The sequence below is a fragment of the Vanessa cardui genome, chromosome 18 (genome assembly GCF_905220365.1).
Source record: "Vanessa cardui chromosome 18, ilVanCard2.1, whole genome shotgun sequence".
NCBI classification, from domain to species: domain Eukaryota; kingdom Metazoa; phylum Arthropoda; class Insecta; order Lepidoptera; family Nymphalidae; genus Vanessa; species Vanessa cardui.
In genome coordinates, this window is record NC_061140.1 from 7,831,902 (window position 1) to 7,858,934 (window position 27,033).

General features: G+C 32.5%; 1 protein-coding gene across 3 annotated transcripts in view; it reads right to left on the reverse strand.

Moving 5' to 3' along the window:
* LOC124537378 (G-protein coupled receptor dmsr-1-like) overlaps nt 1–27,033 on the reverse strand; it is a 60,198-nt gene that overhangs the window by 22,637 nt on the left and 10,528 nt on the right. For all 3 annotated transcript variants that reach the window (XM_047114206.1, XM_047114209.1, XM_047114207.1), the window contains exons 2-3: nt 3,672–4,100; nt 2,874–3,032 (exon numbers count right to left, since the gene is read on the reverse strand). In XM_047114206.1, coding sequence (XP_046970162.1) covers nt 2,874–3,032; nt 3,672–3,980 — 468 coding nt within the window. In that variant the 5' untranslated portion in view covers nt 3,981–4,100. The remainder of the gene's footprint in view (nt 1–2,873; nt 3,033–3,671; nt 4,101–27,033) is intronic.

Genomic DNA, 27,033 nt, shown 5'->3' on the forward strand with positions numbered 1-27,033 from the left:
TTATATACTTTTTTCTGTAATGAATCGTATGGCATTTATCAATCATCGTATTTAACAATACGTCGTGGTTTTTTTTTGTTGACGCAGGGTAAATCTTCATAGATACCCGAACTCCTGGGGGGGAGGCCGGGTTATGTGAGATTGTACTCACTAAAACCCCCTGCGATGGCCGCCACAGCACGGAAAACGGAGAGGCTACGGGATCTTTCGCAGCACGTCCGCGGCCTCTCCCGTGCGTTGCTCCGCTCGTAAAACGTCGTGGTTAGGCGATAAACATTTTCCACTTTTACTTTTGAACATTATTTTTGAAGATGTCGTTCTTTTCTTTAGCTATTTAATTCTTTTACAATCAGATCCGTTAAAACTGTTTTAAATATATTAAATAACAGCCTATGCATCAATACGCATAGGCTGGCTCTTATCGGACGAGGAAGACTTCGCTATTGAACAAAGTTTTCCTCGATCGACGATTTTGGAGCTTAGTCCAATACGTTGCTCAATGCAGTTGAGGTCGCTGCGTTTATGTAGACATGTAGTTTCATACCGATTTACCTGTATCTTTGGCCTTGAGATGAATTTTATCGTGACTACAAATTAAGCACACAAATCCACAAGTTCCGGATAATTTATTTCATCCATCTTGGGAATCTCAAATTTCCGATAAAAAAAACAACGAAATGTATAAACTTAAATATATATTATTGATGTCATTCTCTCCAGCTTAACGCATTAGCTAGAAATATGAAAATAGAAACCTCCCCCTGGTATAAATTTATCAGTTCATTGAAGTGGAATGTAAAAAAATATTAATAACTGACAACATACAGTGAAGTTAAGCTTGAAAGCCTGCTTTACGCTTCATGAATCTTGCATATTTTTATATTACTAAAATAAATAATTATCATTTCAATTATATCTCACATATATAAAAGATAATATTTATATTTAACACAAACGGTAATCATCACCGATTACATAATGATAACATTCTTTTTAACGCTTTTTATATTAAAAGTGGAGAACTTATTGAGGTGTAGTCAGAAATAACACTTGGTTAATATACATAAAATCTTTCGAGAACTATTACTATGTCCCTCTTCTCGTAATCAAACCATTGTGTGGATATTGGAGGGAAAGACCTGTCTTAATAACTTTCCTTCTCAGCATCCCGATGACGGTACGTTTGAGATCACTTCTAGTCATTTCTTTTTTCGATATTCTTCGCTTCGGGAATGACAGTATCATTAGGTATTTCAAAATCTTTAATTTGATTTGATGGTTCCCTATGGTGTTCCTTCTATGATGAAATAAAAATAGGATCTGGTTCTCTACCTATGTCTTATTTATTCCCTAAAGGATAGTAATCTGGATTTTTCTCTCTTCTAAATATTTTGCTTAGACAGCAATTCGTAATGATCTGGAGATAGTGTATTCTCTAGATTCCTCCCAAGTCTTAAAGCCGTACAGATAAAAAATATTGTTTCATGTATAATGTTACGCTTTTGTATTGTTGTTAATACAGTTACATAAACATACGCTCAATCATATAAGCTTCACAGTTAGCAGGACAATGACAATGTAGGTATTCAACATCTGTTGTCAGAGCCCAGTTACCCTCACATACTTTATCAAATTTATATTCAGCCTTTTTGTTGTCCAACGTAAAATAAATTTTTATCATCTTTACTTTGAGGAAGACCCTAAACAAACTAAACTTTATTTGGAATGTCAGTTTGGAACTAAATTAAATGTTTGATTCTTAATAACATGCTCAATGCTCTCCAGGGTATGAAACGTCTGAAGTGGAAATGGGCAGGTCACATTGCAATAACGACATAATTATACTAAAACCACTGTTTGCCATTAATTTTTTAATACTGGTTTAGTCGTTTTTGTTTGGTTATAAAAACATCCCCTCATTTATTAGTATAGATCTACAATTTACATATGCTTTTTAATTACGTTTCTTTTTTTTATTGATTTCGCAAAATAACAAGCAGAGGTCAAATCCAGGCAACGTGATGAATATAAACGAATGGGTAGCCTGAATAAATAAATGAATGAATATAGCATTTTGTCAACGAAACGGGTTTTAAGTTCTTTCATTTTAAATGATTTCAATGGCAAATAATCTCTTTGAAATTTGTGCGATTTTTATATATGAGTAAATATTAAATTTTGGTACGACGTATTTTTATGTGTAGCAGCGTGAACTACGAGTAAATGCAAAAGCATGTCTATATGCTTGTAACGTATTCCCAAAAATCTATATAATTTGATATCTAGGTAGGTTTACTTGGTGGTAGGGCTTTGTGCAAGCCCGTATGGATAGATACCACCCACTCATCAGTTATTCTACCGCCAAACAACAGTACTCAGTAGTGTTGTGTTCCGGTTTGAAGGGTGAGTGAACCAGTGTAACTACAGGCACAAGGGACATAATATCTTAGTTCCCAAGCTTAGTGGCGCGTTGACGATTTAAGGAATAGTTAATATTTCTTACATTGTCTATGGGTAATGGTGACCACTTACCATCAGGTGGCCCCTATGCTCGTCCGACAACCTATACCATAAAATAAATCTAAGTAACTTATTACCGGTGACACTTGTGTAGTCCGATCTGGGTTATAACGAAAGGATTTCACACTATGTTCTGCATTATATATTTTCTGTTTGAAATTTGTGTCACCTAGTGTGATCAGAGTAGGAAATCGTAGATGTCATGCTTGAGGCTATTTTCAATGCCAGAATACTTCATATTTCTAGGAATACCTTGGCATATCTAAGAGTGAAAGTGGCCATTCAATGTTAGGATGTCTATCTGCACGTAGGTAACTATAATATATTAACTTGATATTTACGTCATCGCTTACCAGATATCTGTAGATGGCAAAGGGAACATACTCCAACATGACGAATACATCAGCGACAGCCAGCCATTTGAGCAGTCGATTGATCGGTGCTGCGGCGAGATCCTTCCTCGTCAGAACTGCTACGTTTAACGCATTTGCTAAGCTACCAAAGAGACAGATCTGTAAAAAGAAACCAAGAGACTTCGTAACTTTGTCTATTAAATTCGTAAAGACACTTCATTTCCTCGTGACATTTGTTCAAAACTACCGTGATATGACATTTTGATGCATTTATATAGACTGTGCCTTAATATATTATTAGGATGACGCCCAATTTTGTACGTTTTAGTCAAAGTCGTTTTCTTTGCTGTCACTTTCGGATTTTTTATTACGTAACTTACAATACTGTTTTACTCGTCTATAGTAGTACTTTTCCATATTCAAACATTTAGAACGAACTATACCATTAATCGAGTAATAAATCAAAATAATAGGTTTCTCGTTAAAGCAATAATGTTCATAAAACAATAGGCGATATAAAAGTCAATGACCTAATATTCCCGTATCACTATTTATGGTGCATACTCGAACATTTTTGTTTTATCACCTATTTATACACAATATCAGCTTACGCAAAACACGTTGGCCGGACACTGGCTTACTGTTATTAAAAACGTTCAGCCAAATTGAAAACTGTTGTTCAACCAATTCCCATTCACGAGTTCATTTAAATATGTAAATATATTTCCGTCTGTGAGGAACGAGGCTGTTTGGATTAGCATTGGGCACTAAAACCAATTTCCAAAATGAATTACTCACCAATAAGCTGATATATCCGTGTATACTGTTATACGCGATTATTAAATTCCTTATGTCTCCCGCGCAGTACTCGAAGCGATCGCACTCTTTTATAATTGATATATTATATTTATTCCTCAAATCTTCCAACGTTCGTAACCAATCTTCTATATTGGTTGTCTTGTTGCTTCCCTTTTGCTGTAATAGCGTCAACAATCTCGTGTCGTCGAAGTAGTTATAAGTATCGTTTATACTGTAACTGATGTTGGTGTGTTTGTGTCGTGTGTCATCGCCCGCTAGCATTGTGACGGATAATGCACCTTTGTTCATCACTTAACACTAACACATGATCATATTCCGTCTGCTTTGATTCAAATACGTTTCTTTATACAAACGACTCGTAGCTGTATTTATTATTTCATATGCGATGTCGAAGCCTTCATCGTGCACCTTTAAACAAAGATGAATGTTTAAATTTGAAAATAGAATGAAAACAATGAACAACTTGAAAAAAATTCCTTTGTATTTAATAGCGAGTCATTACAATGAACTCAGTTCATCCTCGACATCGTGTCGAAGTTCGATCACTAAGTTATGAGACTTGACGTAGATAGTAAAAAAAATAATTTATTCTTCGATACTAGCGGCAAGAAAAATCGAGGTTACTGAAATAAAAATAAAACTATATGAAGGACAGTTTCATAAACATTCAGATTCATGAAAGATTTATTTATTGAAAATTTATAGAAATTCGAACTAATTAACGTATGCTACCAATGATATTCTAATAAGCAGATATGTTATATCCATACTAAACAACAGAAAAAAGTGTGCCGCTCCGGGGACCGTTTACTTTAGTTTATTTTACATTTCGTTAAAAGTAAAAAGGATAGCTTGATAAAAACAATAAGTAAAAGGGATAACATAATAGATGTTTTAATTACGCAAAACGTATTACTACGTAATTATGATGTATTATAACATATTACTACGTAAAACAACTAAAGGCAAACGTCCCAATTAGGACGTTTTCTAGTCTTCATTTTTTGCGCGTTTATAACATATCTGTTTACTAGAACATCATTGTGTACTACAGTGATTATAATTATAGACGATAGCTATGAAAAAGTCTCAAAATATAGACGATCAAACTAATGATTAAACAAAATACTTTGAAAATGGTTAAAATTTAATTAACTATTCATAAAACTCTTGTATTCACAACATTGCTTAAATTATTCGTTAAGAGAGAGAAGTCGGAATTAAATACTCCTTCGCTAAGTATTTTATATTCACCGCCTCTGGAGGCATCATTATAAACAACAGAGTTCTCGACAAGCCGGGACATGTTTAAATATTCGCGTTTATATAGATAATGTATAGACATATAATAAAATTGGAATGTCTGTTTGTAATATTAAAATAGCCCTTTTTTACTCAGTGCATATCTATTTATACACGGTACATATACTAAAATAACATTTTTTACAATTTTTGTCTGTCTGTCTGTTTGTTCTGGCTAATCTCTGGAACGGTTGGACCGATTTTGACGGGACTTTCACTGGCCGATAACTGATATACTTAATAGGACTACATTTCTTTTTTTTTTTTTGTTAAATTCAAATACGTACAAGGTCGCGGACAGAGCTAGTTCTAAAATAAAGTTTCTCTTGATAGCCTCTTATATCTGTATCCAATTTTCAATTATATTCATTTAAAACAAAACTATACCTAGAACTAATTATTATTTTAATTTCTATTTTTTTCTATTTCTATGCAATGCGAATGCAATCAGTGAACGACGACTACAATATACCTATCTATTCTAATGCTATGTTTTGTTTTTGCTGTCTGTTAACTCGAATGGTCCTCACAATTAATAAAATGTATGCACATAATAAAAATGTCTATTGGTAATATTAAAATAACCGCTTTTTACTAAATGTAATTTTATACACGATAGATTTACCGAAGTAACATTTTTTTCTCTCTAACCGTCTGTCTGTTTGTTCCAGCTTATCTCTGAAACGGCTGGACCGGCAGATAGCTATATATAACTATAAGGAGTAACATAAGCTAAAACAATAACTTTTTTGTTAAATTCAAACGCTCACGAAGTCACGTTTATACTAATATTATTAGTGACAAAGAAACTCTGCCTATCTCTTCCGTTCATTTACGCCAAACGAATAAGCAGAAATTGATAAAACTTGGTATGAAGCAAGTATGGACGCCAAGGAACGAAAAGGAACAAAGACTATACATAACACCTAACGACCTATCCTCTAGCCGGGAGTAAAATCTAGTAATTTGTATATCCGTTTCTCTGCCATTGGCAGAGAAGTGTCAGGCATATTGTAAGCAATATTTTATGATGATCAATTATGCAGTTAAGATACGAAATCGTAACAAACTAGCTTTCGCATTTATAATATTAGTTGGGATATCATTAAATTAGAATTCTGGTAGATTGATGATGGGTATCTAAATCTGCGGTTTTACCAGCGTGAAATTCATTAAAATTTTATCTAGAGAACACATACCGTCACCCTCGATTTTATCCGGTGGTGAATTAAAAAAATGCTCAAACTATCTCCTTACCAAATTCCATCTAAATCGGTTCAGCGATTTAAACTTTTAAGAGTTAACAGAGTTCCTTTCACATTAATAATATCTATATACATTTACTTTTTATCCTGTGATTGATTTTACATGTGATTTCGTTTAAAAATATTTATATTGTATCACATACAGTTTAGGATTTTACATAACGTCCAAGGTAACGGGATCAGCTGAAAACCAGTGATGTGTTTCGATTCAGCTACACTAAGCTGACTCCTTTTACTGGAGAACATTTTATGTGAAATTTAAATTGACTCTTGTCTGTTTCTGTCTAGTTCTGTAATGTGGAAATAAAAATGTATTTATTTTATCTCCCAATATTAGTTCTTGCTTTATCTTCTAATTCTAGTTTCTTTTTTTATTTTACCTTTGGAAGAATGAAGGATTTCTTTGTCAAAAAATTCGTAAAAAAAAATTTTTTTAAGGCAAAGAAAATACAGATTAACCAAACTGTGGGCAACATATTTTCACACAAAATACGCATAATTATATACTCATACATCATTCATGACAAGATTTATAAAAAAATTTATATTCTTATTTACACGAACAAATTCCAAACATAAATATTAATGGCGATAGTGCGTCAGGAATCATACAGAAATGAAATATGATCCCTTATGTTTTATTAATTTTACTCTGTGGTTCTGACAGGCGTGATGTTGACTTTATGTTCAACTTCATCACATCTTGTTAATTTGTCACAAGATGTATACGAACTTTTTCTTTTCTCATTTTTATTTACACGTGTTGTACGCACTTTGATTTTTGATTTGTGTGTTTTTTTTATTGAGTATTTTTTCTATTCTAATATTCATTGTGACGTATCGTAAGATTAATTTTCAACTACTATCTTATAAAGTATATATTCTATTTCAAAATTTAAATATCTCTAAAGCTGCCAGCGGCGATTTACTAAGTTACTCCTTAGTTTATGTATCCTCTGTGAGTCAATTATTCAGATATTCAAATCTTGATTAGAAATGGATATTGTACACATCATGAGTGAATATAATGGAATGGCAAGAATGCTAGTATCATACCCCATTCAATGCAATCGCAATTCAAATTCTCTGTTCGGTAAATTCATAACTCACTCTCGATGTTTGTATTGTGTACTATTCGTATAGGAACGTCAATTACTTAAGGACATATGCAAAACGGGGAAGCTGGCAGATACGACTTTTAGGAATAAGTACGATTTATTTTTATGATGCAGCCTTCGATTACTCATACATTTTAGCCAATACAATATTAATTAAAATGATAAAATTCTTTATTGTAACACAATAATTAAGATTAAATTATATTATTTCTAGTTTTAACTGGATTTCAGAAATTAGTTTCCCTCATAACGATCAGTACTTCCCTGAAACCAGTTATGAGCCACAAGATTTTTTTTACATGACACTCATGAAAATTACAAAATAAAAGGTTATTCAGACATATTTTTATACGTGTGCGTATTTATGTATTAATGCGTTTAGCAATTAATTGTACTCTGTTGATCAATAATTGTTGTGTATCTATGTAAAAACGAATTGAATATAATTTAGTAATAATGTATGCATAACAATACATAATAACATACTCATCGAACTTATACGCAATTATTTTTATCTTGTAGAATGCTCATCAGGATTAACGAGTAAAAGTATAATACATATTTTTTTTATATATTATAGCATCTAAATTTTACAGTACATAAATTATATAAATATTAAAAGTAAATTTAAGTATTTTCAATTAGTAACATTAATTACCTACTTTTATCGACTTATAACAAAGTAATAAGCTAAAGAATGAAACCGTGAAGCACGTAATTACTATGCTACAGCTTGATACTATTTTATGTATATGCATAATGTATATTTACAACCACTGATTTGGAGTATACTAGATACCGCAACCTGTCGACCAAGCGCGAGCAAATTAAACTCTCGACCACTTAGTTTTAGTATAATTGTGCCGTCACAAATTGTAAAATCTTCTAGGGTAGCAAATTGAGTCAATCAAGGCATAAACTACTATTGGTAAGTAACTTGGATGCTCAAATAACTTTACTAATTCAAGTACCTATGGCTGGAGTGACGTCATCGTAATTATAAGTTAAAAGTTTAACATGCTCGGTTTTCATACTATCTAATAAACATGCCTTATCTAGCCTACATTAAATCTGTGTTTGAAACTCTTTATTAAAAAACCGCTTTAATGTGAGCCGGACTCATGCATGAAGGGTTCCGTACCATTATATAATATATAATATGGAAGAAACGGCAAAACAATGTCTCTTGCATGGAAGCCTTTAACATTTGTGTTTAGTCTGTTTTATTACGGCAGGAATAAAAAAGCATCATCTGTGAAAATTACAACTGTGTAATGATTTACAAGATACAGCCTGGTTTGACAGACGTATACACAGACGGATAGACAGCGGAGTCTTATCATGACATCTTGTTTTACACTTTGAGTACGGAACCCTAAAAAGTTATTTGGCGGTGGCTAGTTATGTTCTGTATATATTTTATTATTTTTAATGAAGTATGAGCCATCCCTGTGAAAGTCCACCCATAGTAAAAAACATATCAAATTAAAATTATATATTTTTATTTCATCGTGAAATTCTATATCGCACTTAAAATTTCACTATCAACTATAAACTAACGCCATTGAAATCCCCCATAAGATATAACAGACATGTATATCAGTTTATTAGTTATAAGCTTGATAACATCGATAAAGGCTGTAATTAAAATCGACGCTTATTGGAAAAATATTCAGTACATGGAATTGTGGCGTAAACGATGTCGACATTAATGTTTGATTTTGAATCTATTTAATTGCACGTTAACGAAATTGAAAAATGTATCGATAAAAACGATTTATTTATTTGCGACAAAATAATAAATTTATCGTTTTATTACAATTCATAACTACTAGCAAACCGACTAGGCTTCGCACGAAGGCAATGCTGATACTACAGGCACTACTAAATATACTACATATTGTCTAGCAATGTTCACAGTTATTTAGTCGTTAGTCAATACAGTAGGCCCTGTGTATCTAAAGTATTCATTAAAATTACATACTTCAAAAGGCCATACTAATCTTTATTAAATGCACGATACTTTGAGGTACTTAATTGGATAAGGATTAATGTTGTATTGCTTAAAATCGCTCCGAAAATAGGCCATTATTTCTCGTCAAAGTAACGGTATAAATGGACATTGTGACTTATCCCTATAAATAAACCCATACTATTTTTTGAAGACCTTTTAAGGTCTACTATACGGTAGTACATTATTTTGGTCTATCTCTTAGGGTTTAGCCAGCGTTCACAATTTATGCCCAAAAGGATCTGTCTATTTACGACATCCCTTTAAAACCTCTAAAAATATCAGTGTTTATCTCTATATTGTGCATATATTGTACATATTATAAACCTACCTCTCGAATCAATCTATTTATTAAGTAAAACTGCATCAAAATCTGTGGTATAATTTTAAAGATCTAAGCATACATATGGACAGATAACGGTCAGCGAATTTGTTTTATACTATGTAATGATGAATTTTTTTTTTTTTTTTTTAATTTTTGAATTCTTAAATTTATAAAAAATATGAATTAAAAATAGTGACTGCATATATCATTTCTTCGAATCGCAATTCCGATTGATTACCCACGAATCATCCTGATCCTGTCCTGTCACCAATATCAATAAATATGATAAATATGATATTACAAAAATTTTGAACTTATTATTTATTAATATTTCGTAGGTATATGTTATTGATGCGAAAAAAAACTATCTATTATGTGACATTACATTTATTGAAAATAAACATATTTATTAACATGATAGTATTAAAGCCTGAGATGGCCCAGTGGTTAGAACGCGTGCATTCCTACCGATGATTACGGGTTCAAACCCAGGCAAGCACCACTATATATGTATGTGCTTAATTTGTGTTTATAATTCTTCTCGTGTTCAGCGGTGAAGGAAAACATCGTGAGGAAACCTGCATGTGTCGAATTTCATCGTAATTCTGCCACATGTGCATTCCACCAACCCGCACTAGAACAGCGTGGTGGAATATGTTCCAAGTCCTCTCCGTAATGGAAGAGGAGGCCTTATCTGAACAGTGGGAAATGTACAGGCTGTTACTTTACTTTACTTTTATTAAAGCCTTAAATATGTAAAAATATGAACTAAAACTTATTACTGTATAAATCTTGGTATGGTGGCATTACCGATTCTTATACCATTAGTAGTGCTTTAGAAGTAAATACGGGTAAGGTAGCAACCATTATCAATTATTCTACTACGCAAGTACTTCGTACGGAATGTTAATTCCGATTTGAAGAGCAATTAAGCCAGAGTAATTACAGACACCAGGGACAGCACTTTAGTGTCAGGCAGAAAGTGACCATTAGGTCGTCTGCCATCTAAAATAAGTATAAAATAGTCTCTCTGAGGATAATTAAGATTCTAAAAAGAATGACCGTGTTTCGATTTGTTGAATTTTCAAGAATGCACGCTGTGGCTTAAATTTATCAACAAAAACAAGAGCCTGTAAAGCCACTGCTGGGCTAAACGCCTCCTCTCCCTTTGAGGAGAAGGTTTGGAACATATTCCACCACGCTGTTCCAATGCGGGTTGGTGGAATACTTGTGTAAAATTGTCACGTGTAGGTTTCCTCACGATGTTTTCCTTCACCGCTGAGCACGAGATGAATTATAAAGACAAATTAAGCACATGAATCAGCGGTGCTTGCCTGGGATTTAACCCGCAATCATCGGTTAAGATGGAAGCATTCTAACCATTGGGCCATCTCAGCTCAAATTATTAAATAAAAAAATTTATCAAACCCTTTCCTTAGTGATCTTCTACGTTACAATCAAATGTCTTACGGTTCAAACCGAGCGTTAAAATTCATTTTCATCAACGTCACTTTTTATAAGTATTGCACAGAATTTTATATAATTTTAAATTAAATTTATACAATCAATTTTTCCAAGGAAATTCTATCGAGATGAATCAACAAGAAACTCCGTAGTTATTTTTATCCATCATTTTATTTGCAGACTTTATAGCAATGAAGTACAATTAATACATATATCGCCTCGAAACACACAAACACAACTCGTCAATAAGTTCACGAGTTGTGTTTGTTGGTTCTGTGTTAGCGATATTAGGTTAACCATTATTCATCCCTATTTCAGGAGTACGAGCTCCAAGATATATCCGAGCACACGGCATTCAGTCATAAAAAAAAAACAATAATAAAACCGAAGTCTTACGGGCTTGATTATTTAAGAATGTTATCTCACAGGCTTGTTAATTGCCTCAATATGATGTCCTTCCCCAAATTTGGTCACAGCGGGCATACTAAAGGGTAAGAGAAGAAAATATTTCCTGTTTTAGTAAATTTCTAGAAGGAAATTTGTGGCATTCAATAATCTTTAATCAGCAAATATATTTTTAATATACGATATTTATTATGTTCAAATATGAGAATGAGAAAACCTACTATCCGTTCCAACAAACAATACTACATTATTATGTATTTTGATCAAATATAAAAATACGATAATACTAATTCTTACATTATTACATAAATACATACTAGATTAATAAGTAGTAAGTTTTATTAAGGTCAGTAATATATTCCTTTAATTTTTAAGATATTTTCAATCGCTTTAGTTTAATAAATTTTATATTAACTATTTTTATATTATTGTACGCTATTACACTGGGAAGAAGAGCTGAGATGGCCCAGTATCTAATTTCAACGAAATTCTGCCACATGTGCATTCCACCAAGCCGCATTGGGACAGCTTGGTGGAATATGTTCCAAACCCTCTCCTTAATGGAAGAGGAGGCCTTAGCCCAACAGTGGGTAATTTACAGACTGTTACTACACTTGGAATGCTTACACGGGAGCATTTCACCATATAGGATATTTGAGATGCAAAATTTGTCACTGGGAAAGCAACGCTTGACGAAAATTCGCCAAGACGCTACGTACCCAGTTTCAGGCGGCCATTAGAAATATGTCCTCTTTCAAGATAAGACAGTTTTGCAATGCTATTCTCACTAGCGAGAAATACTTGAAGTAAACTTTGTGAAGCACGCGGCCACACTGATCCGTGTCGAGGACATCGCACAAATGTCACGCTATGATGAGTAAAATTCAGACTTCCATCCCGATGAACAGACTTGGATAACTATAATTAGTCTGGAACATTTCTGACTGGTTATCTATTTAAACTTCATTCAAGTAATTTCGAAATATTAGATATGCGGTTTTCGCAAAGCTTAAGGCCGAGTCTCCACAAAAGCGAAATTATCAGGTATTGTATAACCGTTATGAATTAGCGACGAAAGTTTCTATAATTAACTAAATGTCGAGAAACCTGTTTCTATTTTAGGCGATAAACATCAAAGGATTATTTACAATTCGCGTATTGTGAGCTTGTTCATTTTACTTCTATATTGAGTAAATTAAAAAAGTTACATTCGAAAAGTATCACAATCAATATATATTTACGCGATTCCTTTGTCCATATAACTGACTAGAACAAATAAAAAAAAAACAAAAGCGCGCAAAACTGAATTAAACCGCCATTAATTTCTCTTTTTGGGTGCGGAATGAAAGGTCGATTTTGGCGCGACTTGTAATTTGTTTAAGAGTATTCCCTGTGTTTTATTTTGGTCTTGTGAGCTTAACTGAGTAAGTAGTTTGCTGCAATATGTATGTCTGATTTGGTGATTTATTTATGTTAAGATAAATTTGAAATTAGAACAATTTTTATTTCGTTAGTGAATTGTTATAAGTATTTTAAATTCTTTTCTCTTTTTCAATCTATTTCACTTCTATTACTATTTATGTTATCCAAATACTCTTTTACAAGCATTCGTTAATCATTTTACAGGATTATACTAACAGACATTTAGCTTACGGTCTTACGGTTACGATGTAAATTCTGGTGAGGAAAAGAAAATAAACAGTACTTAATCTTCATTATCAATTAAACCTTTAAACATTGAATATGCAAAAAGCAATTTCAAAAATAGGTAAAAAGATCGACTTATTGTTAAAATATTACATTTACAAGAACGATGAACAAAACAATACAATAATAATTATGCTTCATAGAATTTTCACAATAATTGATGAATTGGTCTATACTATGAAAATGTTCTCAAATTCAACTATTATGGTATTTTTTACAATTCACGTAGTTTTATGAAGTGCGAACATGATTGGATCCAGTGATAAGTAAGTAGTCCGAAATATTTTTCAAATTGAATGATTCAACTAGCACCCTCTAAAATAAGAATATTCTAATTTGAAAATAAAATATTTTAAAGACTTTTTTTAATTAACCATAATTATGTATCTGGTGGGAATATCAATAATGGAAGGATGGAATATTTTGAGAGGAACTTTTAACGGATGAACTTCTCGTATATTTAGACCTAGCACATAGTATTAGGTTGTTAGAACTTCGTACCACTGATGAAAAACGAAACCCTTGTACGATCACTCCTGCATATTCACCACAGTCCGTTCTTTGAACTATCTAGACGCAAATGATTTTAATTTATTATTCTCATAAAGTTAGATGACCCAATCAAGGATAACGTTAACAAAGAAAGCAATGTATGTAAAGAACTAATTAACTATAAAAGGCATGCTTATCCATCAAAGATACCTTTGAACTTTTTAATTTAGACGTGTTTTAAAGATATTGAAAGATATTTAAGCAAAAGAACATATGTATGGCTTTAGAATCTCAACAACTTAATAGGTATTGTACTGCTTATTTCATATCAATGAAAATAATAAAAGATTGAAATAATTTATCTAGATTAAATATTATCGTTAAAAAGTATCTTACAATAGATAAAAATATATTTATTACAAAACAAAAAGCGCGATGCATGACGCGTGTAAAATCGTCCCCTTGTTCGACACAAAAGGAATTGTTTTTTAATATTTTTTCAAACAAGCACACATCTAACAACTCATCATGAGATCCACTCGTTCGTGTAAAGCTTCGCAATTGTTAGCAACGACTAACAAATCAATTTCAATTCTTCACTTTAACAAATGTATATCAAAGGAAAAAAGTATTTATATACACGGATTAACTGATATTTTTATTATTGAAATATAAACAACCAGTGGCACAAACTGTGAGTGAGCCAGTGTCATTATTACAAGAACTATTTGACGTTTGAACATGAATTTGACGAGGCTTTAAATGAGATCGCTCTCAGCAAAGGCGACTCGTTTCATGAGGCACATTGACACATATAACTAACAGTCATCATATTTCCATACCTTTACAGTACCATTGATAAAGGGCTACTAGGGCTCGTGACCATTTATCAGCAGCTCCATTAACTCATCTTAAATAATTTTTTAAAAATATGCCATCAGAGGCACCCGGATAACGTGCAACATAGAAAAAGATAGTGGTTATTGAAATAATTTATAATAAAAAAAAGAAACAATAAAACAGTGGGATTAAATTAATAATATAACAATACATATAATCAATATGTTTTTCTTATAATTTTAATAAGAGGGCATCATGCCGTTTACCGTCAAGGTATACGAGTCGGTCCTCCCCAGAAGACGCGTCAGGAGATGGTTCCCAACAAAACCGAACTCGCAATGTTCGGCTTAGACATGTATAGTACGACACAACTTAGATGTCGCAACGGCAAAATTCGTAAAACCGATCACATCCGAATTGAGTACACTATCCCAAAATTATCAATATTTATTTCTCATCCGAATATGATCTTTGCACAAACGTAATAGCTTGTAATATCATGTGACCTAATATATTCGTCAATTTGACGCGCGGATTTGCTTTCTCTGATGCGTGAATCTATAGCGACGAATAGCGTCGAATGGCGCGATAGGGAGCTATTTCTATTGGTTGTGGAAATCGGCAGTAATCGGTTTTATTTTCATTCCATTGCATTTTCCGATGCTACATCTAATTTGTGTCCTACTATACCCATATATTAATCAAGTGCTGCATTCGTATCACATTTTGATAATAATAATATTCTTTTTTTTCAACGATAGATCGATGAAAATTAGCGTCATACGTCATTTATTTTCATAACAGGTTTAACCTTGTCACATAGAGGTCGTATAAGTATTAAAATTTACGTATGTAAATTAAGTTTAGTAGAATGGTACGTAAAATCTGCGGTGCGACGATCCGGCGCCGAGAATAAGAAATATTGACATATTCAAATAAAATTAGCAGAAATCAATATTGTCTAATTATTAACAACATATTTCTCGAATATTTACTCCAAGATTTTTTATAGGTAATAATAATACTTGTACAAATCATTTATTTCATTTGTGTCACTATTTTGGTCAATCATTTATCTAGCTTCTTTGAATAGCTTTATCAATGCAGATCAAAGTTTAACCTAAGCGCATTACGTCATTCTATATATACTCAAATAACACATACTAGCGTAGCCCATTAATAACAAGCTATCTATCTGTTGAATAGACCTTTTCTTTTTTTTAAATATATAACCTCTTTGCTGTTATTATTTTTAAATTCATATCTTTCTTTTGCCGTTGCAGAATTCTTACAACAATGTTAATTATATTATATGCCTTGAATATAAAAATATGAAACGAAGTCGCTGTGTACCTGTCTGCGTCTCAGTATAAAAATCCCTTGAAATTTTAAGACTTAAGTCTTATAATTAGCTCGACAGATTTTTATAATGTTTTCAGTAATATAAAGCTTAGTATACATAATATTGTGTACGTACATATATGAAACAAATTTTATACTATTTTTAAACTATGATTTTTTTTTTATATCCATATATGGCTAAGTTGGCTAAACCTTTAGAGATATATCACAGCTTGTATAAAAAATATATTCTTTTGAGTGACAGTTTTTTTTAATTTATACATGAAAAGTGACTTGAAACTGCAACAACAAGTTGAAGTCGCTCGCTTAACCGCCAATGAAGTGTCAAGTCGCTCGAATAGACAGCTTCACGTCCTATATTACAGTGTTCATTTACAAACGAGAGCGTTACAGGAATGGTGAAAACAGTATATTACATATATAATATTAACAATTGTAAAATAACCTATTAAATACTTAGAATAATATGATAAAACGTGATAAATAATCTACAAGTAATGTTTTTTTTTTTTCTAAATGGTAATACCAAAGACAAAGTTCTGGTTTCCACCAATTTTCTCTCATAGCGTGTAAGTTAAAAATGATTATCATCATGGCGTCAACTTCGGCAGTTCATCTTTGGTAGTAATTGTTAAATAATGTTCTTAAGAGAATAAAACGTGTACAACAAAATACGAGGCGTGTGTGTATCTATAAAAAAAGGTTTGAAATAATATAAGAGTAAGTACCTTTTAAATTGTGTTTGCTTTATTAGCTATAAAAGATTCCCGCGACAATCTGAACTGATAAAAGGTGGCCCCTATAGTTCAATGTTATTTCAATATTAAATGATGTAGTTTTAGTCCACGGGGCATCACTAATTTATCCGTTCAAACTGTGCCACCCTAAATAGTAGCTTAACAGTTAGCCCCTTACAATCGAACTCTGTAAGACGAACGCATAACCATGTATACTCGTATGTAATTTGATTTAAAGGCGGTATCGATTGAAAGGAGCTAATGTCGTTAACAGTAATAATAATATTTAAATTAAAAGTACAAAGTACATGTAGGTGACAGGAGGGCTGGTTCGTTTTTCGCCCAAAAGATCGTAATTGCGATTTAACGGGGAAATGCTGCTAGCATTCTTGCCACCAGTCCGCGATTACTACACAGTAACTATTTTTGATTCACATTCAAGGATTTAATGTTTATAAAAAATAATCTAGAAGAAATGTGATATTCTAATTTATATGCAATTAATTATTTGCATGCATTTAAAAAACAAAAATGTCAATTTAAAGCCAATCTGGTCCTTGTAAGGTAACTAAAATAAATGTATCACTAAAGTATAATTTTCTGTAAGTGTTAAGCATGTGAATTATTTAGTTTTAACGTAGAACCGCTTCCATAGAAGAGCGCAGAATGTAATGTCATTTTCTATCACACGCAAGCTTGCCAACTAAATTAGTGTGAAACATAAATTCTGAAGCATCGTGTTTCCTTTATTGATAAATAATAATTCGTTGGCTTGACTTAATTCCACTTTACAGCGAAGGGAAAATTAACTTCCGAGTCAATTTGCTGTTTATGACTATCGTATAAAGAGTTCGCAAACACGCCTATGGCGCTTGTCATACGCCCAGTTACTTGTCAGTTTTCTAACAATCATTATTAAAATAAAATAAAAAAATATATGGAAGAAAAAAGTAATATCTATCCCTTTATTAATAATGTTTGTTTGCTTACAAAATAAATGCGAATGTTAATCTATCGCGCTACAATTACTTCTTTTTATTCTAACCAGTAATATTGTAATTATTGATATAACTATTTAAAATAAAATCGATTTTTAATTGATAACGAATTAAATAACAAAATTACTAATATTCCTATTTACCCCTCCTTTTAAGCGTCCTTTTAAATTAATCACTTTATTAGGAGTGTGGACGACAATAGCTCAAGGGTTAAGGATCAATCCTGAAAATAAAATTGTATCCTTGAGTAATCCTTTTCACATTACTAGGCGGCCCGTAAACCCTTGCACTATTGACTCTTCAAACCACATCCCTATTGTAAATGTCGTTTCAATTGTCATGCATACGGACTTTATTATTGTAATATTTATTATCGGAAAGGAAATAAAAGTGTCACTTGGTGGCGCTATGAAGTATTGTTACTGAATAAGTCGGCGTGCTTTCTGACGCTGCTTTGTGAATGTTGTCTACAACGTGTCTTCTCAGCTTTTCAATGTTGACTTATTGTTATGTTTATCTTTCTCGATTATTTGAAAAGTAGTGAAACGAAAATATGTGATTTTGTCAAAACGCTATCATATCTTGCACGAAACGCAGGTACACAAGTCGTCTGGAGACATCGAATGTAATCACGTTAAAGTAAATGCTCTCGCAGATGAAATGTATCATATACATATAGGTATGTATCTATTTTTTTATGTATATATAACATTATTATACATCTTTATTAATACACAAGAAGTCAGACGTGCGATTATGTATATTCGCTATCAGACCGCTCGTAGACACCATCTCATTCTGAAGATTACTCATACATACATACGTATATACATAACACTTGTATACACATGACACACATACTTATTATTTCCCTCGCGTCTGTCTGCGTCGCGTAACGACCGAAACACTAAATAAATTATTGATATTTGGCGGTAATTTGGTACCACCAACAATGGGCCAGTAATGAGTAATATGACCATTCTCATTGCGGTTTAACGGCGATTTAATCTATGACTCATCACTTTTCATAGTTTATAGGACCTCACTTTTCGCCTCATAAAGAGGATGTTAGAGGGATGATAGAACGTTTAGCTGAAGTTTCTCTCACACACGACACCGACTATAGGCATAAACTGATTGATGTTTCCTGAAACCGAATCCACGGTATTCTATTCAGAGTAAAGCTTTCTGTGCATTAACCACTGGGCCATCTCAGCCTTTCTATTTAGTGATGTTTTCGTTTATATTTTATCGTGCCTACATATCAAGTTATAATTATAATATAATACAAATTTTCCAAACATAATTAGAACTTCAGAACTTTTTTACTTTTGTCCTATTTTATATACCATATTAACAACAACAATCTGTATCTTTCCCACTGCTGGGCTAAGGCCTCCTGTCTTTTTAAGGAAAAGGTTTGGAACACATTCCACCACGCTGTTCCAATGCTCACGATGTTTACCTTCACCACCGAGCTCGATATGAATTATAAACACAAAATTAAGCACATGAATATTCAATGGTGCTTGACTGGATTTGAACGCGCAAGCATCGGTTAAGATGCACGTGTTCTAACCACTGAGCCATTTCGGCTATTTCCTATTTTATATGTTATCAAAGAAGAAATAAGTCGAAAAATGTTATTGAATCAAAAGCTCTTAGAACCAGAATATAGTAATCAATGTTTCTGCTCAAAACGTTAAGTATAAATTCCATGATTTTCATTTCGATTTCCATTATTTTACAATCAAACCTTGCTTAAAACGCATCAAAATTTCTATCAAATATGTACAAAGCCACTAGAAAAACAATGAAATTAAATAATACCATTCCATATCATAGGATACCACCGCTCTTAATTAATTTGTATTAATTCTTAGAAGTGAATCCTTATTACATTTTAAATAAAAGCTATTTTAATAATAACTTAAATATTTTCATTTACTTGAGAAGTTATGCAAATATATTTAAATGCAAAATAACAATTAAAAGTGCTTATTACAATTTGAACAGAGTTTATTTTGATTTATTAACTTATTTATTAACAAATATTGTATTGTATTAAACGTATGTATAGTCTAAATAAACCACTTCAACCAATTGTGTAGTACTAAGTGGAGTTTCGATATTAATAATAATGTAATTAAAGACTAATGAAAAAGCGTAGTGCTACACATGTTGAATTTCATACAAGGTTATTAATTTAAATGTATTTCTATTAATATATCTTGGTGGTAGGGCTTTGTGCAAGCCCGTCTGGGTCGGTACCACCAACTCATCAGTTATTCTACCGCCTAATAACAGTACTCAGTATTGTTGTGTTCCGGTTTGAAGGGTGAGTGAGCCAGTGTAACTACAGGCACAAGGGACATAATATCTTAGTTCCCAAGTTCCCACATTGACGATGTAAGGAATACTTAATATTTCAGCGTCATTGTCTATGGGTAATGGTGACCATTTACCATCAGGTGGCCCATATGCTCGTCCGCCAACCTATACCATAAAAAAAAAACAAAATCTAACTACTAAATTAGGTCGGCGCCTGTCCCTCCTGGTAGCTTAAACTTGGTTTATCGTAAATGTCATTAGGCTCGGTTCAATGTACCCCTGAAAGAGTGACAGACAAACACACAGATAGTTACACATTTATAATAGTAAGTAGTATAGACTAGTGAGTTACTCGTCGGATTTTTCTTGTTATAATCTTAATTCTTAATTCCAGTGACAATGGCCAATTACATATGTTAGAAAATGTCGATTCAAATATGCCTGTAAGAACCAAATAAATTATATTTTGATTTTATTAAACACTAGCTGTGCTCGCTGTGTACACGTTTGAATTTAACAAAAAAAAAAGTTATTGTTACTCCTTATTATATCGGTTATCTGCTAGTGAAAGTCCCTTCAAAATCGGTGCAGCCGTTCCCGAGATTAGCCGGAACAAACAGACAATAATAGTAAAATCTTTTATTTTGGTATATGTACCGTGTATACATTGCATTTAGTAAAAAGAGCTATTTTAATATTACAAACAGACACCCCAATTTTATTATATGCATAGATTACTAGACGTATTGTTACCATGCATTTAAGTATTTCTTTTAAATTCATTCAAAAGTGTAGTACAAAGCTAGCAAAAACATGCAGAAAATATTTTTAAAGCATTTTTTTTATTTAAATAAGTGAAAACAGAATAGGAAAAATATTCATTTCGTTCACACGTGTCAGCAATATATTCCTACTATATTTAGATCGAAATGCTATGAGAATTTATCCTTAACAACCTTAACTGAAGAGAACAAGTTGAGACAAGTTCTGACCTTACCGCCTTAACGTCCGGGACTTAAAAGATAAGTCGTGATTTGGACAATGGCCACGTAACGTGCTAGGAAGGTAATAGTAAGTTCCTACCTTTGCTCAAACTCTATACAAGCAATATAAACAACATCTCACAAAGGCAATGACTAGTTAGAGATCTAAGGCGATAATACCCTTGCAAGTAATATTGCGTTATCTCATTCGGTATTAAAAGTAGAACTAACTGCTACTTCCTTGGCCGTTCAACATATCAAAGTAATAATGCTTATACATCTGAAATACAAACTAACTTAATAATATATAGCTTTAATCAAATTTTACCTCATTCTAAACCCAATTAATACTTGTTTCACACAATTAGAAATTTGATTCCAATGTAAGTAGCTAAAGCACTTGTGTTATAAAAATCAGAAGTAACGACGGTACCACAAACACCCAGACCCAAGACAACATAGAAAACTAACGATAATCTACATTGACTCGGCCGGGAATCGAACCCGGGACCTCGGAGTGGCGTACCCGTGAAAACCGGTGTACACACCACTCGACCGCGGAGGTCGTCTAATTTGTATTCGCTTTTAATTTTATATTCGTTTCTGTTGCTTCATTATAATTATTCACGAGTTCATCTGTCTTATGTTTGCAATATTTGATCATAAGATTATGAACATTATTTAATTTCCGTGGATTGAAATCGATTAAAAACGTTTATAGTATAATAATAAATATTTATATGTTTATTTTTGGTGCTTAATAAAGTAGCCATTATTTTACTTAATAACTCGACGAAACTCAAAAGGTGGCTGCTGTGGACGTTTCTGTAGAAATTTATGATTTACATTCCCGCAATCGAAGTTTAGTTTCAAGGCATTTCGTATTGACGACGCCTGCGTTTGCCACGAAAGAGCCCGAACTGATCTTGCGGACTCCATTAATACCGATTATAAAGATTCGATTAACTAAAATAATTATTAATATGTTATTTCGATAATAGCTTAAACCTTCTAAATTCAATATACATTTAATATACGTATTTTTATTTTTTTTGTTCCAAAGGTTTTTTATTGATGATATTTAGATTTATTCTATTGGATAATCTTTAACCGATTTTTATGTATATTGTAAGTAATGTTATATGAATGTGTGAGTATTGCTTTTTTTTCATTTCATTCTAAAATTGCTGAATATTCTTAAATTATTGTACATTCATGATGCATATTGTTAACAAAGTTAACAATGTACGAACAAACAACGAACTTATCGAGGAAGACGATCGTGAAGTTATATGTGAGTTTTAACGCTACATGACGCAACCAAACCGTAATATCACTCTAAGTTTTCAATATCACTCAAGTGAGATACGAAATGAGTTCTTATACAATGGAACTGCAGAACTTAATACGAGTAGATTAACATAAAGAGAATAATACATTTATCAGTTCTGAATATTAAAAGAAAGTAATCTTGATTTTTTTTTTAATAAAAGCATTCACCCACACATACTCGTAGAGACCAGTGAACGCACGGTTAAAACAATGACATTAATGTTTTTTAATTAATTTAAATACCATTCTCAATAAAGAAGCCTTTCTAGGCTTCTTTATTTAATTATTGGCGTTCATTTGATATTGAATTCATTGCTCATTTGGATTTAATTAATATTTGATTTCATCGGTTTGCATGTTGACGTAAAGTGTTTTTAACCGGAAAGCACACATAATATCAACCTGTAATAGATACGCAAAATTGCGACTGTCCAGTTTATTTTGTTTCTGTAGTATAGTTCAAAATAATGAAATTGTGTTATTTTATTTATTACTTGCCACGTCCGCGACTTCGTCAGCTAACTGCCAGTAAAAGTCGCGTCAAAATCGATCCATCTGCTCCAGCGTTTAGATGGAACAAAAAAAATACTGACAGATAAGAATTGTAAAAAAAATTTTATTTCGAAATTTAAATCGTGTTTTAAGTAAAAATCATGTTTTTAATATTGCAAACAGACACTCCAATATTATAATACGTATAGGTTTTACAAAACAGGTAGGCACAGGACAGGCAAATGGGGCACCTGACGGTAGGTACAGTCCATACGCATTGACACTATAATAAATATTAATCATTCTCTACAAAAACTAATTAATTTCCGATTTATTCCGAATTCCTCGACCTTAGGACTTTTCACCAATCGGTGAAATTGCCCGCCCAGTGGACTCGCTCTAATTTTTTTTTTTCTTTTCATTATTCAAATATGTAGGTCAACTGTCAAATGCGCTAGTTCATGGTAAGTGGAACACCATGGCAGTATTGACTGCCTATAGACATCGTTACTGTAAGAAATATTAATTATTTCTCATATCAACAATGCTATCAGCATTGGGAACTAAAATTGTATGTCCCTATGCTGACACTCTCACACAAGTGTTATATATTTTTCTGTATCTGTATGATGACACTGAACACTTCCCAAACGGCTTGACTGGTTTTGATGTATCTTTAGTAAGTATAGTCAAGATCAGTATTAGGATTTTGTGTACAAGATAAAAAAAAATAATTAATAAAATTATTATTTCACACACACGAATTATATAATGCATAATAATTGTCGTCACTTGAATTCCAAAATTCAGTTATAATCAATTTCTTCAAAACAAAAATAAAATACATTAAACTAAAAAAAATCCATTGCAAGAATTCTTTATTGAAATTTGCTTATAGAAGCGATTTGAATTGTCAGTTTAAAATACTTGTCAGATTTATGTACTGGTTCGGAATATGAAACAAGGAGGACCAGTGGGAAATACTTACTGTATTTCTTTAAATAGACAGGTACTGTTGCAGTCAAACGATGTATCAGGTAGGTATTGCAATAAATCATCCTATATTCCACAATTTGTATCCTTATAATATACAAACTAACTTTGGATAGAGAATTAAAGTAAAAACAAATCAAACTTTCATTCCATTTTTTATAGATTAAAGATAGATTATAATCTATCCATAGAACTACTCTCTAATAAAAAGCTAATCAGTAACTAGTTACTATTCTTTAGTTGTTATTAGTTACTTTTTTAAAGTCTGTATCCTCAAGATGTTATAGTTATTATAGTCAACTTATTGTTGCATGCAGCTTCGTTTATGATTTAGTAATTCGTCAGCTGTAAATTATATAAACATACTTAGCTACCTCGGAGTTCAAGCTTGCTTCATATCGAACTTCGTTCAGTGATCTAGTCATAAAGGTAACAGACAGACAGATTTTCTCACACATTTATAATATTATATATTAGTATAGTTCTGACATTAGACGATATTTATCTTGTAAAGAATATCTCTTCAGCCATTGATAATTATAAACACACATAAATAAATGATTGATAATGTAAATTAAACACCGGTTTCAAACGTGATCGAGTGGGATGTTTAAGCGAGCGGGTTAGTTCTATTTTCTTGTGTCTATACTAGTAATTATATTAAGGTCAGTGACATCCCCGGTGCATCCTGCACGGAGTAACATTGAAAATATGTGATATATATACCGTTAGATTATAATCTATCTGTGTGTTTATACAACTTACACAACATAACAATAAAACATATACATTTTCTATAGTTCATAATAGGTTGGAGTTTTTTCAATTTAACAGAAATTAACTTCGACACGACAGATTATAATTATATACCGAATGATAATGCATTAAACTGTAAGAAGTATGTTACGTTTCTAAATATCTCGAGATAGATTATAATCTAACGGTGCCTACTCACAATTTTACGGTGACATACTCGTTTTTTTTTAAGGAAAAGGTTGGCGAACGAGCATATGGGCCACCTGATGGTAAGTGGTCACCATCACGCATAGACAATGACGCATTGGGAATTGTCCCTTGTCTATGTCTCCTGTGCCTGTAGTTACACTAGCACACTCACCCTTCAAACCGGAACACAATAATACTGCGTATTGTTGTTTAGTGGTACAATATCTGATGAGTGGGTGGTACCTACCCAGGCGGGCTTGCACAAAGCCCCACCATCAAGTAAACTAATGCAATATATTCGAATGTATTATGTGGGGGTAACTTTTTTATTAATGACATTAAGGCTCGCCAACTTAAGGTTTACACATTTTTCATGTAATGGAAAACTAACTTTAGAAATATCTGCTCTGAATGTGTAATTAGTTCGGCTGCTGAATAAAGTACGATCATTAGTTGTTCGTACAAAGTTTCCATTAGATTTTTTTTTACATTTTCTCGATTTATTTCTTTGTAATAAATAATTATGTTAGCATTCTCATTAATAAGTTTGATTGTAACAAATAAAATAAAACGATAATCTAAATATAATTTACATATGTTTATGTATGTCAACACGTGACAACGTAACTTGAAATATGATATTCTAAAACAGGAATATACTTATCCTCTATTTAAAATAATACAAATACTACAAATTCTCGAATCCATACTACGAATTAATGCAATTTATAATATGGTAGCTGTTCGAGCCGATTAAAACCAAGGAGGTTTTAATACCATGCCATGTATAACATTCATTACGGAGAGACGTCATTTTTAGAAGAAAAAAGATTGCACTTAGAGACTTAAAATTAATATACAAAAAATATTATATCTCGTAATAAAATTCATTATTCAAAAGTAAGATATTCTTCTAATTTCTCCAAATAAATCATTGGCGCGATCAGTAGCATTTCTGAAGACCTTATTATATTACTTATTTAAAAAACAAATAATTTGCAAGTTTAATAAATGTAATAATAATAATAATAACCCCCCCAGGGGATCACCTTGTCGTGGTGGGGGGGCTTACGGGTACATGGCACTAGTTATTTGGTTTTAACATCTTACCAATAAATTTAATACCTACCTAAACTAACGATCCCAAACCCATCTTATGGAGAAAACAATGGAAAGTCGAAATAAGATATATAGTTTACGGCCGCTGCCCGGGGGTCGCCGGGGCACATCTGGAGCTAACGCTGGATGTCACAGCATGCGAACCGTTGGCGACGGGGGACTGAGCAGGCGGGTTCCCCTCGAAAAATCTACTACAGCCGAACGATCATCCTCAACATCATCCAATTCATCCTCGGAGCACTCACCCTACTCTAATATACCATCTCCTTCTTCCACTCATAGTTTATTTCGCTCATTAAACTCATCACCATCATCTTCATATTCATTACGATCAACAAGGTCAACAACTGTTGTACAGGAGGCACTCGCCACCAAACCTGTACCCACTGCTGATCTCCCACGTGCGCGAAAAAAATGGACTCAAGATATGAACCGATTCATATGGCGCACATATCTAATAATAACCAAGTGTGAGACGACTCGTATGAATACCTATTTAGATTCCCTACATAAAGAGTTTGATAGCAAGTTCCCCGAAATGCAGGCCAGTCGACAACGACTAGGAGATCAAAGAAGGGCAATCCTAAGAACAAAACTACTATCACAAAGAACGCTTGATGATATACGTGGTGAAGTAAAACAACTAATACAGACAGACTCACATGATCATTCACACGCACGCAAAACTAACAGTCCTTTCGATTTTACACATACTTTAACGCAAATTAAATCTACAACTACTAGAATGAAATGGACGGACGAAATTAATGAAGAAATTATTAGATGTTATTTTTTAGTTACTGAGTTGGAAACAAATAAGACTGCTTACCGAAAAAAAATGCATGAACTATTTGTAAAAAAATATCCACATCTATCACATATTACAGAACAGAGAATTGCCGATCAAAGAAGACTACTATTCAATAATAAAACAAACATCAATAAGTTAGATATATTAAAAAGAGAAGTAGAACAAAAATTAGCCGAATTAAATGTACACCTACCCCAGACAACGGAAAAACATATAACATTACAAAATTTAGATAATAACAAACCAGAAATTTCAATAGATACGTCAAGCGCACTCACACAAATACAACCACAGGCACAACTTCCAACA